Source organism: Callionymus lyra, chromosome 15, assembly GCF_982586985.1.
Source record: "Callionymus lyra chromosome 15, fCalLyr1.hap1.1, whole genome shotgun sequence".
Lineage (NCBI taxonomy): Eukaryota > Metazoa > Chordata > Actinopteri > Syngnathiformes > Callionymidae > Callionymus > Callionymus lyra.
In genome coordinates, this window is record NC_141832.1 from 21,376,864 (window position 1) to 21,400,708 (window position 23,845).

The following is a 23,845-nucleotide window of genomic DNA, read 5'->3' on the forward strand; positions in this document are numbered from 1 at the left end:
AAACTATGTTAATTACAGGTTTTATTCACTCGAGTAAACAACCGCAGAAGTCGCAGAAGGTGGTTTGAAATCTGGAGGAAATAAGAGCTTGAACCATCAGTCTGAGAAAAAAAAAATGGCATTTTTATTGAATCTGCAGAATCAGAAGTACAATTTGATGTGCTGTAACAAGTTACATGATATAAGGTCCTTAATTCTGAGAATGCCTTTTTTCGGAATTTGGAGTAGTATGTCAATATGGTGACTTTTTTTTATTATAGTTGACAAGAAAGTAACAAAAATTATATAGATATAAGACATGAAGATGGAAAGCACAAAGATGGTCTGAATGCTGAACCCGTGATTGTGAGTGGACATTAGTGAGGTCGAGAAGCACAAGATGATGGTGAAGGAGGTTAAGACAAAAATCACACAGTTAATGACATTAGCATTCAGGATTAAAGACACTCCAGACCAAACTTCCTGACCCATCCCGTCACCCTCTCCAACCCACGAGAGAGTTTCGAAGTCTCCTGCTACAGAGACGAGCGGCGACGAAGCAGGAAAACAAGTTACAGTGTTTTGTTTTTTTTGAGATGTTGTTTGACTGACTCAGCGACCATCGTTTCTGAACTGATATCTTTTAAATTCTACCTCCAATCTTCCCTCGTCTGTCGGGCGGACCACACACACACGTACAAGTTCACCATAGTTTGTGTAAAAACATTTCCCCAAAACCGTATGATACATATACAATGGTACGATGTAAATCTAAGCTAAATAGTGATCCTTTTTTTTTTTTTTTTTTTTTAGTCGATTAACGCTGAAGAATCGTCCCCTGAAACACTGACCAGAGGTGAAGGTCACCTTATATACACTTTATTTAATTCACTGACAGTTTCCCTCTAAAGAAATCGCTGCTTTATAGTCACAAGCTAATGTACTTTACTCCTTATTTTTTCCCCATAAGCTTCTTGACTATTGAGTGAAACCATGTTATCATGCATAATGGAAATGTCACAAAGCGAAGCCACCCAAAAAGATCCAATACTGCCACCTTTTCCTAAACCGAGATGCTGGTTAATTTCTTTAATACGCATCGTTTTTTTTTTTTTACTTTTATAATTGAAAATAAGAATCTTATTAAAAAGAACAGCATGAGAAACAAGACGTTTACCACAGACGAGGATTCAACACTTTCACCCACAACTCATCGAGAAACAACAGAAATGGAATGTAGGCGCGCAGAAGCAGTGGAATTAAAATAAGACACAAAAGAGGACAGAGTTGTGCTTGTTAGGAAAAGGGAAATGTTTTTTTTTTTCTTAAGACTCCAAGTATTGGGTCAGAGACGAGGAAGAATTCACTTTCGTTTTTGGAACTCTGCAGCATTTGATGAGATTCTGTTTCCTAACTTGATCCCTGAACGCGCCTCTAGTGGAGCTAACAGGAAGTGCGCTTCAGTTAGGTCACGATTCCAGTTCACAACAATACCCACAATGCAGTGCTGGACAGGCAAATATATTAAAATGCTCCATGTACGCCGCTGAGAGGAATGTATGCAAGTTCATTTTTGGGCTGAGATTCTACACTGTGTTTTCCAGTCTACACGAGCTTTAGCTGCGGATCGTACAAGTGGAGTAAACTAAAGTCTACTCCCTCTGAAGAGACTTATTTTAGCACCACCTCTCAGTGGATCAAGACTTAAGAAGATATGGAGACGGACATCAGCAAGGCAGACAGAAAGAGAAGCAGATGAGTCTCAGTGAGAGGAGGAATGGGACAGAAGGGGTCAGGGGTCGGTGGGGGGTAAATCAAGAGGGCGTTAAGATGAGATGGCACTGGGTTTTTTTTCCTTTAATTCTCCCTTTTCTCCACATCCTTGGTTTCTTTTTTCTGACCCGCTCCCGCTCAGATGGCCTCCACGTAGTTGGCGGGCAGCATGCCCAGCTGACCGGTGCGCTCCACGCGGCCCTGCATCCAGCCCTCGTCGATGTGCTGCACGTCCACGATCACGTCTCCGTCCATGAAGGACACCTCGTCGTCGTCGGCGGCTGTGTAGTCGTAGAGAGCCCGGTACCTCTGACGGGGGGGAAAGGGGAACGAGTCAGCATTTATTTTTAACCAAAATTGCGATTGAAATCCCTGAAACAAACTCAAGCCCCGCCAAAAAAATGGAACGATGATGAATAATAAGCAGGTCATTAACAAGCAGTTATTGGTTCCTTGCACATATAAGTGAGGGATATAAAATGAACGGATGGAAGACTTACAGCACCACCAGGAGCAGGAGCCGACTCGGCTGCAGGCGGCTGGTAGAGAGCTGACAAGATAACAAGGGTAGAATACACAGATGTTACAAACAGTTTCATTATAACACGTTATATAATGCTCCCTTAAATCTCTGTTTGACCAACAGCTCACCGCTTCCTCTGTGGGTTCTTTCCATACATTTATGACACTTTAGGTTTCCGTATCTACACTTGCATAAGTGTTTCATCATGAATAGAACATGTACCTGGAGAGGGGTTCGACGGCGCGGCCCCTCCTCTCTTCATCCTTTCATAATCATCATACTTCACCTGCAGAGGGAAAAAAACAAAACATTTTTAAATATGAGGAGGAAGTTGAATGAGAAAGAAGTCCACACATGTAGTTCAAACTACATCCAGGAGGGGTCGCCACAGCATTGACGCCAACAAAGTGAGGGTGGGGGTCTTGATGCTGACAGGATGTGACACGTCAGTGACCAGGAACTACTCGTGTTGCATAGCAACGACGTCTGACACATCAGGTGAGGTAAGGAAAAAGGAAGTGGCGAGGATGAGCCAGCGTAATTCCAGAGGTAACACAGAGGCAGCTGGAGGAGGATTTACGATGCGACTCATCCATAGATGTAACATTAATTAAACACGTTTGCGTTACAATGAAGGATTTGCTCAGCCAGCAGTCGCTCTGCAGCTCCCTACAGATGAAGAAAGTCTAGAAGAAATTAATGGATGAAAACTTACGCCACCAGATGGAGGAGCCGACTCGGCTGCTGGCGGCTGGTAAGCAGCTGCTGATGAAGAAAAAAAGGAAGGCGTTAGGATTTTAAAAACATAACTCAACCACATTGTTGTTTTGGGATATGTGGATGGAGATTTGGAAGAATCTGACACAAATAAAACATCATAACAGTGATTCAAAACAACAGCTAGGATGGTGCTATCAGATTCTTTGTCACACAATATGACATCCTCCAAAAACATTCTATTATTTTTTAAATAATGTCTATAATTAAGATTAACAAAAATCACATGCTTTTCTTTAACACTTTCTATGTGAAATTGAAATTTAAAAAACGGTTAATTCATCACTCTCAGTGAAATTTGAAATATTATTAGCTAAAAATACAGTTGCTGCAACATTTATGTATTTAAACTCTCATTAGCGGAGCCACTCTTTGAATGACTTTATTGAAGTGTTCTATACAACAACTCAATTGTTTCCAGTCTGATCAGTTAAAACAGCTTAATAGAAAATACTTCTAAAGCTGAAGTTTGGTCATTAGGGCATAAGTAAATAACTAATGTTGAAGTATTTACACACCAGGCTGTGTGGCCGCCCCACCTCCTCTCTTCGTCTTCTCATACTCCTCATGGTATTTGACCTGTGGGGGAGAAACCTCATTTTAGATACCAGGTAGTCACACATTAACTAGGACATTAACCCATAACGTGGCTTCCAACACGTAGTTCATACTACATCCAGCAGAGGTCGCCTCGAGTGGCACGAGACATTGCAGTGTGCAGAGGCATCAAAGCCAACATGAGGAGGTAGAGGGAGGGGGACGTGACAGGATGTGACACGTCAGTGACCGGAAATACTCAGTGTTGCATAGCAACCACGCTTGACACATCAGGAAGAAAAAAGGTGAAATGAGGATGAGGCAGCGTAATACAAGGAAGAGAGTCACGTGATCCAACGTTGAGACGTGACAAAAACATCTGACCATCTTCTAAGAACTCTATAGTCACCAAATCACAGTGACACAAATCCCACGCCGGAGGAGGAAAATTGGGTGACAGTTCACTGAAGCGTCTGATGACGGGCTGAGTCACGGAGCCTCCGTCAAGACTCTACAACTGTGATCCGGTCCCGACTCACACACATGCTCTCAAAGAGACCTCTGTGGCGACGCTGCCGAGGAGTCCATTCATTTGACGGAGGGTTGGAGAGCCGACACTGAGGCCAGTGACTGAGAGAACACAACCACTGTTCTCAAGAGCAATATGCTGGGTGAGAGTGTTGGAGGGAGATTATTTTTGTTTGTTTAAAAGGAACAGAATGAACAGATGGTGTGTGTGTGTTTGTGTGTGTGTGTGTACAGGAAGTGACCGTGCTGCTGTGTAGTATAATCCCCCTCCAATCTTTGCTGCCCGACAGCGTGGCGGAACAATAGAAATGTAAAGGGTTGAGTGCAGGCAAACTTCAAGAGTTTGTGATGACTTGGGCAGTTTACTTGTCTGCTGGGTAACTTTTGTCGTTTCCTGTGTCTGGATGTGTGAACAAAGAGAGCGAGCGAGGAGGTGTTCGTCACATTGAGCCGCTCTCTGATGATGCCTCGATTGTTAGCAGATGTTTAAACTCCGTCTTAATCACACTTCAACTGAATCTTGTCGTCTTGATGTGGTTTCTCTGTGTGTCTCGCGATCCATGTAATATATCTTCACTGTTCTTCTAGAAGTCCTTCATCGTTCCTAAGCAGCAGCTTTTCTTATTCCACAGTAATTACACTGTGCACTAGTGGAGGCACTTTTGATGTAAAGGTAACATTTGCATTCTGGTGAAAAGAAGACCATTACTCATAATGAAAGAAGAGAGGAGGAGACACACTTGAGTCGGACCGACGTTACATAGAATAATTTAAGATTGCATCATGTTAAAGAGGCTGTGATGTCATTATTTAGACAAAGCTGTTTAGCCAAAGCTGTTTAGCCTATTATATATGACACATAAGAAAAACTTAAGTATTCTTGTATTCTAAGTATTCTTAGAGCCATAATCTCAAGTGAACATCAGTGTGATGTGACGGCTTATGTGATTGTTAACAACAGATTTGAGCAGTTAAACTGAACGATTTACATTCCATTAAAAGAGATATTTTAATCAATGCAGTTTTGTTAAGAAAATTACTATTTAAAACGTGTGTTTCTAAACACAAATCCAATCTAAATACTATAAAATACAAATAAAGTTTGATGATTTAACTGGTTATGGATTTTATGAATATTGTCCAGAAGTCCTTTGATGTAACGACATTACAATGATGTGGTTGATGAGCAATAATATTGAGTGAGAACAAAGAAGCTACAAACAATATGTATATACATTTATATATGCGAATATGAGCTTCACAGAATATTGTACATCAAAGAGACCTTTTCCAAAACGGAGGATTAGAGGACCTTTTTTTTTTTTTTTTTAAAAGATAGATGCGTTTTTAGTCTACATGACTTCAAGGAATTGCCTACAATTCCTTAATTTATATAAAAATGATGGTATTACTGTGATCTCCAGACGAAGAGTTTTTTTGCTTTGAAATTTGAGTGTGTATAATTGACCTCTAGGAGTGGAAATTTTATGCACCTAGGAAGAGGACAGATTTGAGGTTAAAGGTAATTGATCTCACTATTAAGGAAAATAGAGGTGCAGCATTTAGGTTTGGCATCAATCAATCCATGGTGAGACTTATGAGACGGCAGCGTAAAGAACTGACGTAATGCAAGAAAGAAGAAAAAGCCTTAAGAGGAATCAAAATCAAATGGCTTTGACTTTCTTTTTAAAATGTTCCAAATCTAGCCGTCTCTGTGTCACATAGCAGACACGGTTTGTTCTATAACTAAAATCTAAATTATGTTTTGCCTTTCTACATCAACTCTACCGTCATCTCAGTGTCAAGGAGACCCCAGCGCCCGGAAACAAATGTGTTTTTACAGTCACTTGACCCTGAGATAACACAATGGTTAATAATATTATGTTACAGTAAAACGTCACAACACTTCAGTTTGTGTGATATTCAGATAATAATTGTGGTATGGGTAATACAACAAAGAAATGTGTTCTGCAGTTACTAAAGGTTATCTTGTGTACTGTATTTATTATGATATTCAATATATCTTTTTTCTTCATACTGTTTTGTAGTAAATTGTTAGCCATTTTCTTACACATTTGAGCTTCTTTTCAATTTCAAGATATTGTTAAAGGTCCAGGTCCTGCACCAGACCATTTCAAACACCAAGCTAATCTCAAGGTCAGCTTAAACTAAAGAGGAATGTGTGTGCAGACACAAAAGATTATTCAAGAGCAGTGTGAATACGAGTTCAAACCAAAAGAATTCCCTAAAATAAGTGAGCTTAAAGTTCAGCGCTGAGGGGGGGTTGGAACATGTGACCAACACTAAATATGAACCGGTTCTTCATGTTTAAACGAGAGCAAACACATCTGATGACTTGTTGATCACACGTACGTTACTCAGGATGGCCTGTGTTTTCTTGAGTCTTTGCATTTCTGGCGTTTCTGCGACAGCATGGAAGCTCTTTCCTTTATTCTTTTCAAAGTCCTCCCTGTAGAGAACCTGCAGAGAGAGAGAAAACATTAGCAATGTGAGAGACGTTTTGGGACGTTTGCCATCTTATTTTTTTTTTACAATTAAACTACACATAATGTCTCATATGAGGGATTCAAATCTATGTCCAGAATGAACGGATGTTTATGAAAGTCAACCGTATGGAAACTACAGCATTCTCCTGATCTTTTGTGTGTCGGCTTCCTGTTTTGTCTATTATACGTGCTGGGTAAATGGCAGAATAGTTAAGATGGTTTGTGCCAAATTTATCTACAATCGTGTTCTTTCCCACACAATCCTGACCCTGTGGGCCAGAAGAGGAAACGTCCAGCCCAAGAAGAGAAAGATAGCCATCTAAAATTACAGGACATTTATGTGGCGCACATCAGTGCAGCTGCTGTCTCACTTCACAGAGATTTGTTGGATTCCTGAAACATCATTAAGGGATTATTGATTTTAAGTGATCGCTTCAGGAGCCTGAAGAACATAGTCAACGATAATTGTCCTATTTGTCGTCAGCTCTACCAGAGAAATGTCACAAAACAACTGAGGTCTGCCCACCAGGATTACTAAGGCACTGACTCATCTTCATGTTCACCGCCAGAGCTCGTCTCTGTCATCGCCCATGCTCGCCTTTGTCTCGCATCCATGCAGCACTCTTTTTCTCAGCCAATCACAATGTGGCTTTCCCTCCCCGCCCACTGTTTTTTTGGTGGCTCATCCTTCCATTCACATTTTACTGCTAGAAAATAGAACCGGATCCGTCTCAATGAAATGCATTACCACTCATTTCCTTTTTATTTGTTAAATCCTTATTGTCTCATTTTTTTTTTTTACTTTCTCTGATGCTCCTTGTTGTTGGCTCCACTACTTTTTAGTTTACTTACGTAATTTCCTTGAGTTTTCTTCGGCTTTTTCGCAGTTCTTTTAGTTTACCCCGGCAAAGACTTATAATGAGGTGTGACAAGCCTCCCTCATGCTGCCATGGCAACGTGTCTCCCCTAGTAACGCTGCAGCGGCAGTGGTTCGACATTAGACAGAAACTCTGCTTCGCCAACAAAACCCTTTTCACGCGTAGATAAATGCCGTGACAAGTTTTGTAACACCTTAACTGATCAAGTTGTGTTATAATTACACACATTAAACATAACGCATTTGTTGTGTTCATTACTTTTACCATAGCTTTTGCCTTGGATATATTCCAATTACACTATGTAGATTTCGCTGTAGTATGCTTTGACATTTTTTTTCTTCCAATTTCTTATTTTTCACTTCTCTTTGACAATAGCACTAGACATGAAAAGATAATATTTCAGTGTCAACATTGCAGACTCTTTTGTGAACTGCAGCAATAAACATGGCCGAAGTGTTAAAATCTTCAAGGAAATTATTATTTCTTATTGTTTTTTATTTTTTATAATAAGTAAAATAATAAAACTAGTATATATAATATATAATAATAAATATTATGCAGTTATTTTTGTTTACAGTAAAACAAAAAAATGTTATCACTATATTAATGTAGTAAACATGGATGTAAAAATATACATTTCACAGAAAAAATTACTTGTGCTTCATAGTTTGCACCAAAACACACACATTGGTGTATATTATATTCATTTGCCTTTGCATTAAAAAGCCTTTCGTTGCCCTACAGTCTTTGGGTTTGACGCTAGAGTGGGTGAGGAGAGTGTGCAGTCCTGGAAAAGACCTCTACCATCTGTCTCCAGACACCACCCCCCACACATGACCACTTTCCCCGACCCCAATACTTACATTCCCCATGCTCAGGCAAACCTAATGCAATCTAATCTGAAACATTTGATAGTGTTCAAATGGCATAGACCTGACTTAGTGAAGACATGAAAGAACATTTCTGGACTTTCATTGAGGATTGCCTACAAAAAAAAAATGGTTACACTTTTCATGTAGATATTTCTAGCTATAGTTTTAGTTCAGTACAGTTTTAGATGAACCCTAGTACTTAAAAAACACTGGATTAACCAGACGGCAAAAAGGGGTAACATATTTTACATTTAGACTCCCTTTAGAGACATGTTGGCAAACAAAATAGTAGAACAGTGGAACAAGAGCTCATTGTTTCAACAAATTATGGTTAAATTGCCAAAAAAAATAGCGTTGATGAATTCAAGAACATCATGAGATTCATCTTTTGTACACAATCGTGCAGTGTGTTCTTTGTGAAGAAATCAAATTTGAGAAAATGTGAAAATGAAATTATATCTCAAATAAATTTGAATCAAGCAGTCAACATAAAAAAAAGTCCCCTAGTCCTTATTATTATATTCAGAATAGCTCTTTAGCCATCAGAGTACCTCCATTAGACAAATATTCATTGCATGACATGATTTTCTGAATGGGAAACCTTTATTGCCAATGTTGTAAACAGAAGATGGGACTTTTTTTGGTTGTAGTGTTGCGTAAAAGAAAGAAATAAGATTACTTTAAAGAACGACAAAGGAACAATTTAACTTTAGACATGGTGTTTATAAAAGGAGTAAAAGGGGTTGAGGTCAACCTGAACTTTTATTTAGCAAAATGGCGGGTAAGCAGGGGGATGGATTAAATTGGAATTTAGCAGACGTGAACTTACATTGCTCTGCATCTTGGTCTGCTCTTTGAGACGAATGTTCTCTGGAGTGTCAGTCACACAGGTGTAGCTTCCCTTGGGGTAGTGTCTGCAAAGGTTAGGGACACAAAAGAAGCAATATTTTTAAATTAGACAAGAACACATCGACAATCAAGCTCAGATTGTTCAGGAGTAAAACTGTGAGCAAAGAAGGGGTTGCTTGTACTCAAAGTGGTCCTGCAGTTAAGTGCTTCCTTAAGACGAAAGCCATGTCAGTGTGACACACAATGCTTCTCCAGTGGCAGCTCGTGCAACACACACAGTAGAGCAGTGCTTCTTGGGACATTAAGAGAATTAGAAACAGCTTGTTTTGGGTTGCTGAATAAATGAAGCTGTCAGGAGTATGTGGCTGCTTAAATGCAGTTCCAAACCTAGTGAAAAAGAGTAACATAGACCAAGTCGCACAAATGCATATCAAAGAAAATATAACTTTTTTTATATTAGACACACGTTAGTCATAGTCCCAAACTCAATCCTGTGGCATCAAGTCTGAAATCATTGATGGTTGTTATTTCTGTGTTGTGCTCAAGACAGGCAGCTTGTTTACAAGTGAGAAGGGACAGCAGCTCCCAGTGTGCCTCAGGGTGCTAGGCGACCTCAAAAATCACCATGTGTGCCGTTGGGCAACCCATTTAGGCAGTACATCCACCGTTGCCTTGTGACGTGGCACGCAAATTAACAAGGGTTAATAATAGCAGTGAGAACGGGTTGAGATTGATATTTGGGTTAGCAGGACAGAGAATGGTTAACATTGGAATATCATGAACAGATGAAAGATATTTCCATTAATAAAAATAAATAAAATAACATGCACTTGTGTCTGCCATCACTCACCTTAAGACAGCGAGTGTTTTTCTACAACTGACAGTTGCCAAGCAAGAACATTACAAACAAAAGCTAGCTTATATAGCAAGAGAATAAATGTTTTATCGAATTATGGCAACAGATTTAGCCATTGAGTTGTAGTACTGAAAAACTAATTTTACCCCCAAGTAAACATAAAAAGACAGAAGGGGTAATAATTTAAAAGGGAGGTTTTGAATAGGGATCCTCTCTTAAAAATACAGCAATATAAGTGAGAATGCTAACTTAGCCGTTAGTTTAAATGAGTCAATAGTCTTGGATCACAGTCACCCTCATGCCATGCTTGAGAAAGTGTTTTGTTATCTTAGGATGCAGAATTAAGTTGCCTTTCTCATCGCTTTGGGATCCATGACCGCTCCAATTTTTTTATTTTTTTTTAATTAAACATAAGTAAAAAATGATGGGAATAAAATAAAAACATAAGAATGCTCTTCGCTTATCAAATCTACATTATAGATTGTATTTGGGGAGGTATATACAAAAGAAAATAAACCATAACAATTATTATTGAAGTAAAACGGTCTAATATAGATTTTCTCGGGTTCATTTTAAATCAAAGATTCCAATTTTGGTTTTAGTTATTTCTAAGAAAGACCAGTTCTGGCACATTTCCGTTACGTTTGATGAATTAAAAAGGTTTACTGCTGAAATGATGATTGAATTTAACTTTTCTTTAATTATAAATCAAGATTATATAAATCGCCCTTCATTCTAGTGTCCTCTTACCCAAAATCAAATCTGTTCACTACATAATTCAGGGTGCAACTGAGAATCGAACCTCTAACTTGGGCTCTAAGTATCCATTTTCATTCTGAAGAAATCAGAAATTTGGAACAAGGTCTTTCTCATCTGCTGCTCCTTTTCTACTGACACACATTCGCGGATGGAATCTAGTCCGAACCAAACATCAGTCGTCAATGTGAAGGAAATATATTGTGCATCCCAAGTTACTAAAGTAATTCTGTTTTAACATCATTTTAGTCATGCTTACAATTTATATTATATAATTTATATTTCAAGAAATCTATCGTTTTAACCTCCTGTCAGTAACCTACATAATGTTGCATTTTAAATAAAATATAGATATGAAAACTAGACATTCTGTAAAAGCAATTTTAGTTTGACTATTAGAGAAACATCTGGTTTCTTTTTTCTACTCAGAATCAAGGTTACAACTTCCTCTAAGACTGAATTCAGTGTCTGGAAATACACTTTAGTTAAGTATTTAATCCCTCCGACATCGTTCTGCTGCCGACATAAGAGCCTCGCTTATGTTGCAGGCCTGTCTGTCTGCAGAAAAGGTTATTGCTAGAAGGGTCAGCAAATTGCTTTCTAAACACATCACTCTTCAAGAGATAGAAGCTGAATGACTCAGTATGACTATCTGAAGTGCGCCTCTGTGTGAAAACCGTCTTTATGATTTTGTGTCTGTTCAAATAAACCGGTGAGTCACAAGAACACTCAGCTGTCTGTGAAGGTGCTAAAATGGGGGTAAAAAGTTGCAGACTAAAATGGGTGACACATGCACAAACCCAGTCAAGTCCTTGGTCTATGGAGTGCAGGGGATGTGCCTCAGTATTCACACACATGCTCTCATACAGTCACACACACACCAAAAGTGCCTACTGTGCAGCAGCATGGTATTGCCCGCCCACTTGGGTCAAGGGGGCGTTGTGGTCATCGTGACATGAAACCTGCAAATGGTGTAATTCAACATTAAGAAGCACATTTAACATTGGATGTGAGAAATGGCCACATAGTAGTTGGTTCCACAGAATTCTGAGATAGTGTGAGGCATTTTGGGCAAAATGGGTCAACTTCATAAAATGATAATGAAAACACCACCAGGGTATTAGTTGATAATCACACTAGTAGAACAGTGGATTTAAGCATGTATTGTTGACTTGTGAGTTTTAATATGTTTAAATCACGGACCATTTTAACATTATTTTAGAGATCGAAAAGGAGTAGGGAGAAGAATCATTCCTGACATTTATGTTCCCTTCTCAATCTTCTCTTCACAATTTATTTTCTACTACGTAAGGGTTTTTTGTTGTTGATGTGATACTATGTGATATTGAAGGACTCACAATAAAGCCCAATGATAGCACTCACAGTACAACATGTACTCAGAATTGCTAAACAACACATGCTAAATAGTCATTTACAAAAGGCAGTGCAGGAACTCATAAGACACAAACAGTATGAGGTTTAACAGGATCTTGAGGATTGTCTCTTATTTAAATAAAGCCGCAAACATAGTGAACTGAACAGGAAATGTTTCTCACTCCTGTACTCGCCTAGTTCAACAGGAAGCAAGTTGGACACATTTTTTACGAGTGTCCTCACATGCCCTTCAAGAAGTACCCAGTAGCATTTTGAAAATACATTTCCAAACTACTATATATACTTTTCCAGGAAAATAAACCACAGCCTATCAACTATTTTGTAAACTATTTTGTAAAATGAAAAGCAGACTTTTGAGGTGCTCATGATTCTTTTCATTTAATATTTCTGTAATGATTGGTTAAATTTGTTTTTTTAATTGAAACATTCATCACTTGTGCAGTAGAATTCCCCAAGTATTTTTCAGAGGTTAAAAGAACAATTATTCCTTACTTCAGTTTGACAAGAGTCTTCTCTTGTATAATAATAGTATGTACTAAATGTGTTTCTCTTACACAAAAGGCAGATGTCCACAAAGTCTTTGGCAAGTGAATGTGCTTCTAACTAACCACAAACAACCTTATCCTAAAAAGTAAAGTCTATAAGAAACTTCCGATAAATGAATGGTAAATGAATGAGCAGATATAAATTCAGAAAATGTGCATTTACGAAGAAAAGCCATTGATGTCACTACAAGTGTAGAAGGCACCATAGAAATTCCCAACACACCCACACACCAAACATAATGTCTGTGACTCCCATTGTTGGACAGGAAGTACCATTTATGTATTGCAAACTCCAAAATATGTAGTCTAGCACTCTTCTTTGCTGGTAAAAGAAGGAATAAATATTTCTCACATGGGAATTCTTGAACAATCATAACTATAGTAAACTAGCTTTGCAACACCTGCTAGTGACCGTTATTCTTAATGTAATATGATTCTTATTGGTTCAATATTTATTTCAGAGGTTTATGATAATATGCAAATAATTTAATTAGACAATATTTGGAAAGACACTAACTCAATACATGACAGGAAAATTGGTATTTCATGCAAGTTCTGTAAAATGATACTGTTTGAGGGAGTAGAATCCACTAATTCAATTCCTGTCAAAACACAAAGTCGCTCTGTGTGTCTGAACAATTTAATCAGTGACTGGGTTTCCCAAACAAGAAGAATTCAGAAAAAAACCCAATTCATTTTGAAGGACAAGTGCAGGGGATAAGTATTGGCAACACTACACAGAACAGCAGCTTGGACTTCAGCCCGTAAGTCTCTTCCGCTGATGATGTTTACTCCTAAGAGGCTCGTTTAAACAAACAGGAATGGACACATTAAAGCGACTCGGCTTCTGCTGCTGGAGGGAGAGAGCAGAACAAGAGGTTGAGGGATGTTCACCTGCTGTAGGTGGACTTTACAGAGCTTATGTTTGCACCACACTGAAGGATAATCACAGCAGTGTTTTCGACTAGTGGCGGGTTTCAACAGATTATCTGTCTAAACGATACAAGCTTTAACTGTTCTAATGTTGAGGACTGGATTAGTGAGTGAAATACGGCCTCTTGAAATTGGTAGAACAGTGTTGTGGAACATTTTCAAGCGTGTAGAAATCCATTATTGAACCTCAAAAGGAAATTATAAATGCTTCAACTAGTAGAATGAACAGACAATAATTTTCCAAATGCCACTAGAGGGTCTGTTTATTCTGCTTGTTTTAAATATAAATGGTGCAAAGTCAAAATCTCAGATCGATCCACCCTTTCTCGGGTTGGGCTACAAAAATCTACTCCATTGCACTGCAAAGAGCAGAAACTTGTTGCAACATGTAGCAACAATCTCCCTCCGCCTACTCTTTTGGAAGATCCAGCAAACATTCTGGGATGAGCTTCAACCTTTGCTACGAGGGGAGAGAAAAAAAAAATTCCTGGGATTCCAGATGATCCTTCAGTGTGTTGAACCATGAGTGCTAGTTTTCTGTGTGTTCGTCCGTGTCACTGTTGAAGAACTTTAGGAATTTCCTTTGTTGATGACTCCCCCTTTTTAATCCCCCATCCCTTTCCCCTCGTGAGGAGGGAGGGAGACACTTTCCCACACCACATTCAGCCTTTTTCTCAGAGGGAGGAGCCTGAGGGGCCCGGGTTGGGTACTAACAAGCACCAACACATAAACCGACTTCCCTCTCTGTGGACACACCAAACACTCAGGGGATGCCGGCTGAGCCACGGATACAAAACAAGTCAAACATTAGACAAAAGGAGAATGACACTTTCAGATGACTTACGCGTTGCAGTATGGTTTCTTGTCATAGCCTTTGTAATTCTTCATGTTTAGAGTCATGTTGCAGACCTCGCAGGTGAAGCATTTTTTATGCCAATGCTGTGGGACACAAAAGAGAAAGTTGCAGTTAATGCCGAGTCTTCCTTATAGAAACACGGTCAAACACACACTAGCACAGGAAAGGGTTTGATTTCAAAACACTGAGCAGTCAAAAAATAGTCACAGGAAAAGGGGAAGTAGTATGAAAACATGAATTGTATTAGCTGGTTCTGAAGGCCTTGAGGTATATGGGCTCTTTATTCTGGCCCCTACAAGTGGGTTATATGACACTTTGCTCTGCATCATTGTCAATGCAAAACTTTTAAGTAGGGCAAGAAATTCATAAAGCAAGAATGTGTTATATATTTACGATAATTATTAGTTCATATTTTCTGAAGAAAACAAATGTACGCAGAAAACGGTGAAACTGAGAATTTACTACATCAAATTTACACTGGCTTCTAAAAGGGCCCATATTATGCAAGGTTAATGATCTCTGGTTGTAAAATATTTAAAAAAAACATACATTTTTTAAGGCATGTGCATGCATATCAGAGCATTACAGTTTTTTTTCAGTGTAGGAAGCTGGTGCAATTGAACCATCTATCTGAGCATAGTTGCAATGATGATGTGTCCTTTTTATTATTCATTTAAAAAAATAAATTATTGTATTTAGCCTTCAATATAGGTTGTTATTATCCATAAAAGACATTTGATTGTTGGTACTTCTGCATTTAATATATTACAGTCCTTATTACCACAAAAGAAAAGTGGTTATCAGCTGTTGTGTTCGTAGGCAAGGTTATCTTCAAGGTTATCTTCATTAATATAATACAGTTAACTCAATTTAAAGCACATAACACATGTTTCAAAGACAAGGGCATATATTCATTCTATAAAGACAAAAATTCAGTCCAAGAAAAACAATTCTAACAAGAAACATTCACAAAGTCTGTAGCCTGAGCCCAATTTAATACAGGAAAGAAAGAGAGATTAGTTGTAAAGAAACAGTATGACAAGGAAACAAATGACAGGTAGAAAATCCAAATGGAGAAGGCAAGAGAGAAAATACCAAAGAACAAAGCAATGGTCTGGTAGCTTTTCTCATCATCAAAAGAAGGGCGGGAGGAAAGCAAAGAAACTTCAAGTTAATGTTTTACTTTGTACAAAGTTTTAATTAAATTGATTGATTCTGTATGAACGAATGATATATAGCAAACTGTTTTGTAAGCTTGTATATTCATTTTAATTTTGAAAAATAACCAAGTAGATTAAATGTAAAAAGAGACAAGATAAATATATAACCTATACTAATTTGTTGAATCTAAAAGAGGCCTTTCCAAAATTGTAATGGATAGATTATAATTCTGAAACTAGTCCAGGTCAAGAACAGTCAGTGTTTTGGGCATGGATTTAGATCCTGTTGTTCTTAGCAAGAAAAAATATTTGCATTTAGTCATTTATATATAAAACAAACAAGTTGTAAGTGTTGCCTCTTAACCCACATTCCAGCATGACAATGAGATACCTCTAGAGCAGTGAAGCAGTTACATACAAGTACAAATAGCTAAAGGAAGGTCCTGTCCAAATAAACTTACCCTAAAGATACATTGTCTTGTTTTGAATGTATACAACATCTGTGGTTTTTGCTGTTGGGCAAGTTTACTGTCAACCTTTGGCAATTCTAGCAGCATGGTTGTTTGACCAACAAACCACAGTGGTTGCAAAATCAGCAGTTGGAATTATGTGCATTTATTCAGGACTACACCTTGTATAATACTGTCCATTGTAGTATCTTCCCCAAAAGGGTAACCAGCATAATACTTAAACAAGTGCTAATCAGCTTCCAACAAATTTGTTTTCAGGAAATGTTAAGTGGAAAATTATTTGTGGTGATGCTCTGAATTACCATCTGGACCTGCTAATCTTTTGAAGAATTTGTCACCATGTTGACAGAGTTGCAAAGTGTAGTAATGCGACTTCTCAAACCTTAATACTTAAAAGTATTTTAGAAGAGAACCGAATGACGTTTACCAATAGACACTTATACACTTTGTTTGGAACAATTGGTTTTTAGAAGCAGTAGCAGCAGTATAAAAAGGGAACTCAAGTGTGACGCATGAGTAATGTTTTTAGTCATTGTGCCGAAGTGAGAGATTGAGAGAACTTGAAGACAAGAAGCTGTACATCATCGTGCAACAAGGAGCCCATTCGTCAAAATGAAATCAAAACATCAATTGCATCTGTTACACGAAGTTGTTGCTAGGAAAAACTTAACAGATTAAACCATGTTTAGGACTCTTGATCAATATTGTATTACTGTAATAATTCAATCATGTATTGTCTAAAGAGCAGTCGGTATATATTATATACATACTATCATCTCAAAGCTTGCTGTAACGTTTTTATTTTCAGTCATTTAGGTCAGATGTTTATAATTCGATACAGTATGATTTGAAAAGACATAAAGAGTGTCAAGTCAGATCATAGCACATCTTGTGCCTGCAGTTGATTCAGAACTCTGCACCGAGAATTCTAACCCGCCCAAGTAGAAGAATTCACATTTCTCCGATCCTTAAAACTCTTCACTGGCTTCCAGTTTCTTTCAGGATCAACTTTAAAATTCTGGTTCTTACTTTCAGAGCTATTCATGGTCAGGCTCCTCCTTACATCACGGATCTGATCCAGCCTTACACCCCAGCTCGGGCTCTGAGGTCTGTGGATCAGAATCTACTGATGGTTCCTCGCACATGGCTCAGGACCAGAGGAGAGAAATCTTTTCAGGCTGTTGCTCCTAAGCTTTGGAACAATCTTCCTCTCTCTTTGCGCTTGATGGAGTCTACTGACTCCTTTAAGAAACATCTTAAGACGTTTATATTTTTTCAGGCTTTTCCTTGATTTTCTGGAACTCCTGTGTTGTTCTCAGTATTATCTTGATCTTTAAAGTATGTACTTTTTTTTAGTATTGTTTTGATTGTTAAAGCGCTTTGTGACCCTGGTCTGGAAAAGTGCTATATAAATAAATATTACTTACTTACTTACTTGTCAGTATCCAAAAGCAATGTTCACTGCAATATTGCAGAGTCCCAACGAGCAGAAATCCGAGAGAATGAGTATGTCAACGTCAAAGCAGACCATCAAGATATGGTCAACCATAATCATGGTCAGTTAAAAAAAAGGTTGTTGCTTGTAATTTATCGAAATGGATAACTGTGATATGATTTTATCACCCCTGACCTGGAAGTACAAAAACCAGGACAGTACTGGAGAGAGACCTAGAAACGGTCTCTTTGCTTCGTTGCTCAAGGGCAATTGCATGTTTATGTGTGGCGAGCGATATGTAGGTTATATTTCTCAACACACATGCAAGGCTGTACATGTGAGTGAAAGTGGTCAGTCAGCTTTGGAGAGGCTGCTGGTTAAGGATCAAGCATTAACAGCACTTTAGATCCCTAATTATAGAATATCGGACACATAATTCAGTATTTAACACAATCTCATTGTAGAAAGTAAATTTATAGTTACAGGTTTAGTGTGCTGAGATGTGTGCAACGCTGAGATTAGTAAAATATTGTGTGTTCATGTATACCGACTATGACAGTCATGTTCATTTTATACATTACAACAATTACAAGATCTGGTCTCTCAGAAAAACATACAGGAAATAATTTTCATTTTGAAAAAAATAGGCCATTACAAATCTTATGTATCCAGGTCAACTAGTATGTGCTAAATATCCTGTAGTTTGTTCAATGGCTGGGCAATATGGCCTTTTACTACGATAGCCTTGCTCATGTCATCAGACAAAGTACCTATCAAGATATAATGCATTAACCTTTACTTCAAAGTAACACAGAATTATGCCAGACCACACATTTTTGGGGGATTCTAGATGAAAACATTATTGTTTCTACTACTTAATAAAGGTCATGTTGGTATTTGCATGTCTACATTACTTCCCTCCAACAAAAGCAAAAGTTAGTCTGTAGAGGAAAAAAAATCTATATCGTCTACTACCTCTTATTATCCAATTTGTTTACTTCCAGAAGTAATTTGTTGTGTAAACAGAGTATTATACTGCTAAGCATATAGGCAGTTTCACAGTAATGACTCCAAAACATTTAGCAAACTCCTGGGGGATGTCAAGATGGTGGTAGAGACTACGTAGTAATATTCTATGAGGGTAACTTTTTGTAGGTCATGAAGAAGAGATGCAACTATTTAATTAAAGTTATAGGAAGAATGTTGAGGAGGAATGAGTATCTTATCAGAATACTTCCTGAACAACTCCCAGGACGGGTTTTCAAGGCATGCTCAATCTCAAGTTGGCATCTTAACTTTTGAATGCCATCCCCATGATGCCGTCAGTGGAGAACAGAGTAGAATGAATGATATATGAAATGGAAATAAACTTATTTTATGACAACAGGGTTTTAATGACCTTTTCTAAATTCAGCACACGCACATAAACCAACTCATCAAATGACCACATAATACCAATTTTGCTTGTTAATATTACCATGAGTATTTTTCTTTAAGCTACCATGCATTAGATACACTCATGCAGAAAGAATGTGATAGTATCTGCAATGTATTTGTACGTGAGGCCTAAAAGACATTCGGATCCGTCTTCTCCTAACAGGAAACTCACCGAGTCATGACGCTTCATCATTGGCTGACCTGATGTCATTGGTTTTTACCCAAGCAGAATCCACTTCAGTTAACCTCTTAGTTTAACGCCGGGACCAATTCATGCATGTGTGAATCATAGCTGGACTGAATTTCTCACCTCTTCTGACATGTGGTGACTATGAGTCAGATGTTAAATATAGACATGGTGTGATACGACTATCATTAAAGTGTTAAACTTCCATAAGCTTCTCTTGACCGCTATAACATTTATAAAAGCATAAAGTATAATCAAATACCATTATGTCAATAAATAATAGTTTAAGAGATAATTATAATATTAATTTGTGTACATTGGTTCATGTATTTATTTTTTAAATGTATTTATGGATGCTTTTATGGGTGGTTGTGTTATTGCTGATGGACAAAAGAATTTCTCCTACAGGGGATCAATAAAGTATCTATCCATCCATCATGAGGTTATCAATTGTAGGAAATTTTGAGAAGAAATTGTACCGCTTTAATCTGGGTCAAATATGGATACGTTTTTGAACTGTAGAAATGAGGAAGTGGTATGAGAGAGATGGCCAATGTTTGGCTCCAATGTTTCTAGTATTGAAAAAATTGAATAAACAATGTATAAGTAAGTAAGTAAATATTTTTTATTTATATAGTGCTTTTCCAGACCAGTGTCACAAACCATGAGAATTCTTTGAACAGCTTTAGAAGATGAAGAAAAAAAATCTCAACTTCACGAAATGATGTATGCCACGACAGATTTGCGTGAAGATAAAATGACAAAGGGGAAAAAAAAGGGAAATAATAAAAAAAAAATTGTAGACTTCACATTTACAAATGCTGTAAGGTGTTGATGTATTGATTACTTTGTTATTCAATAGTGCCTTTATTCATATCATTGAATTAAAGCCATGGCCATAAAGTGGTGACTTTAAAGTATTCCAAAACAATTGGACTGAACAGCAAAGCAATAGATTAAAGGTAATGGATGAGATATGGAACAAATTACCTTTTTTTTTATACAATAGCACAGATTAAGATTATACAGATATATATATATATATCAACAAATTCTATCTAGACTTTGTACCTAATGAATTGCTTTCATAACTTAACTAACTCAAATTTTCTGTTACAACATTTTTAAAAAGATTATTTATTTACTTAGTTAGAGGCACTCCTTTTGTTTAATCAGAAAACATTTTTTGCTGGTGTTGCCACCACAACAATTTCCAGTGTTGCATTTACAATATAAAAGTAAATATAAATAATGAAAATGAATGAATTAAAATAACGATTAAAATAATCACCACTTGCAAACCAAGAGCCATTAAATGCAAAGAAACAGTTCAATTTCACTTGAATCAAAACTAACCAAAAATAAAATGATCATTAATCACCATCACTCCCAGATTTTCTGAAGGAGGAAAGAGAATGTGTCACCAACAAAATCTAAAAATTGCACGTCCTGTCTTTACATGTGCCTACAAGCTCTGTTAGCCAGGCCCAGCCCTTCAACACTGGTATGCTGCACACAGACAAACAAGCCTCTGTGGTCACTCCATTTTCCCATTCAGTAGCTCCCTGTACAGGTGGGTAAAGAGAATCACCCGTGATTGTGTTTAGAACGGCAACATGGTCCAAATTCCCAGTCTCCATGTCCTGACTTCACCTAAGCTAAACATTAGGCGAAGGGGGGGAGAGAGGGGGGTGTTTCAAGAAAGCAGACAACACTGACAGAGCAGACCGCGATCTGTTGCTTGTCAATAACCACCATCACAATTCCTTTTTTTGTCTATTGCACTTTACCAGTGGGATGAAAATAAATCAAACGTTGCCCACAGCACTTACCAGAAATTAGTAATGGTGCATTTAAGAAACATGGAGTGGCAATACATCCACTTCAATCACTGATGTTACTTTAGATAATGTGCTGTGCGGGTTCTTTCTCCACCCTCTTCAGCCGTCAACTCCAATAGATAAGAAGGTCTCAACAGGGATTGATTTCAGGGGCCATTCATACGGGCATTAGACAAATTATCCAGTTGACCAAAGCTCTAAAAGCAGACACACCCAAATCTAGAGGTACTATCTCGAGCTATGCTTCCTTCTTCATGAACAGCGACTAAGGCAACACGTGTCATACCTTTTTGATGGATTATTAAAAAGAAAAAAAAAAACACTTGTTAGTCACTGGAATGTACACCGAGGGTTGCCTGTGGTGTTCAGACACTTATGTTGAGTGAATGAACTGAACATCCCCTTGACAAGCTTCTGGATGTGGAGGGGTAGTATCAGGTTTCAAATCATACTTTATCTTTTTTAAGTATTCTTTTATTTATATTACAATAATATCATTTCATGTAAAAAATCAGCTTGTTTCATTTTTCTGTTACGATTAAAATCCAGTAAACAATGTTATATCGAAGAGCACATGACTGAGGACGAGAAGATACAGTTGACTCTAGCCGCTTTTTTAGCTTATATATATTTAGACATATTTTGGTTTCAAAAGAAACTAAAGCAGTTACGCCTTCTTTAGGAGTCATGTGGTCTGTGATTACGTCAAGTACTTGGGCAATACTATAAATATAGATTTATTCCTATAGTATGACAATATATATTAAATGGTCGCCACTGTATAGTACAGGCGTAATGAATCGCCATATTCTTGCCAATACATAACCCTAGAGGAGAGTATGCATCAGCAAAAATAAGCCATTTTGCCCATGTAAAAATAAATAGATAGACTTTATTAACCCCTTCTGGAGATCTCCATTGGGATAGTAACAGTTTATACTGAGCAGAAAGAGCTACCTTTCTCTCGCACCTGAATTATATAGTAGCTGTTGTATTGATACAACAAGTGTCTAAGATTTGAAACCACTGTAAGAAGGAACAACTCATCTCACCGTCAAGAGTAAAGTAAAGGCAACCATTACCCTAACTTCCCCCCTAATATTAAGATGTATCTGTGATAAACGGTGCACAGATTCTAACTGGCTCACATTGACGAGATTAACACTGCAGGTTGAGATTACACTTCTCCTCCTGAATCAAACTAATGGAGACTAATCATCCATGACTTGGATTAGCAAGTGAATTGAACACAGGCGTGTCCTAAAGCTGCTACACACAAGAGGGGATTAGATGATCTTTATTTTTTTTTAACGAGAAACACCTTTTTTGTAAAACCAAGATCAAATAAACTCGTTATTTATCGACGTCTAACGATAGCAACGCAAAGTGGCAAGCCAGGCCTAAAGTGGGCAGCATCGATTTAACGGCGTATCAATACCTTAACATTACGCCTTTTGAATTCCAATAGAAGATGTAAGTGATGTTTGATAAAACACCATGTTTGATTTTTAAACACAACTTTTCTTTCTCTCTCATCGAAGAGTCACGCCGACACGAAGCTAACTAGCCGCTAGCTCCACATGCTAGCGAAATACCTGTCGGGATGTCCGGTTTATTCACAAAAAAAAACGTGTAAGGTGACTTTAAGAGGTGGAAAAGGAGGACTGTCCGTTGTTGAATTCTAACAATGGAGGGACGTGGTATCTTTACAAAGAAAAAGGGTGTGTATAAAAGCCGCCTAAATGTTCTTACCTTGTCCAGGCAATTCATTATTTCCGTGGGGTAAACCACTCGATTACATCTGCTACACGACGGATTCATGTTGGAGGAATGCGCTCAGCCCACCGATAATACTGCTGCTAGGCTCCGTGTGGAGAAGTGCCCGCTTGAAAGTGACTCAGCGGTACCGATTTAACGAGTAAAAAAAAGGGTAACTAATCTAAATGTGTCGCTATCAAGATCCAAGACGTTGTTATTGTCGCTGTAGCACAGCTGGCTGTCAGTCCACCGACCAGACACGGAAATCGCGCTCCCGCCTCCCCCTCCGCCCTTCCTCCTTTTTTCCCCCGAACGCGCGCTCCCGAGACCGACTAGTTATTTCTATTCTCTTTTTTTTTTTTTTACCGCAAAATATTACATTTTAATTCGCCTACCCTTCCACGTGGATTATCCCTGTGTTTATTTTAAAAATAGTTTAAATATATATTTATTTTCAGTTAAATCCAGATTTTGCTGGAAGAGCGCATCCGACCAGTCCATCTGTGCGTCTCAAAACAAACTCCTAGCGTCATGTCTATTGTTGAATGTTTGAAGGAGCTTATTTAAATCATTCTAGGATCTCATTTTTCACGCATCTGCCACGTTAACTAGATGGCCTACATGAATGAGATGACATGCATGAGATTATAGTGACACCTGCCGGCCAACTGCGCGCACAGTTACTAACTTTAATTTGCTTTAATTTAAAGAAGAAGAAAGGGCAGTCTACTGACTCCTTCAAGAAACATCTTAAAACACTTTTATTTGTAAGTAAGTAAGTAAGTAATATTTATTTATATAGCGCTTTTCGAGTGCTGGCTTTTCCTTGATTTTCTGGAACTCCTCTGCTGTTCTCAGTATTATCTTTATCTTTAAAGTATATATTTTATTGAGTATTGCTATGATTGTTTAAACGCTTTGTGACCCTGGTCTGGAAAAGCGCTATATAAATACAAATTACTTACTTACTTACAATTTACTACCACACTGGTG

The 23,845-nt window shown here is 37.9% G+C and overlaps 1 protein-coding gene across 2 annotated transcripts; it reads right to left on the reverse strand.

Moving 5' to 3' along the window:
* Positions 1–100: 100 nt before the first annotated feature.
* LOC148065329 (LIM and SH3 domain protein 1-like) lies at positions 101–23,121 on the reverse strand. 2 transcript variants are annotated; one of them, XM_087808633.1, is made up of 9 exons: positions 22,847–23,121; positions 14,553–14,647; positions 9,204–9,288; positions 6,491–6,598; positions 3,571–3,631; positions 2,991–3,037; positions 2,498–2,561; positions 2,253–2,302; positions 101–2,061 (listed from the first exon to the last, which is right to left on the reverse strand). In XM_087808633.1, the coding sequence occupies exons 1-9, from the start codon at positions 22,913–22,915 to the stop codon at positions 1,891–1,893; spliced, it is 750 nt and encodes a 249-aa protein (XP_087664759.1). In that variant the 5' UTR covers positions 22,916–23,121; the 3' UTR covers positions 101–1,890. The 2 variants fall into 2 exon arrangements, with proteins under 2 accessions (XP_087664759.1, XP_087664758.1); XM_087808632.1 differs by having other exon boundaries at positions 2,991–3,040; positions 22,847–23,120.
* Between the last annotated feature and the right edge of the window lie 724 nt (positions 23,122–23,845).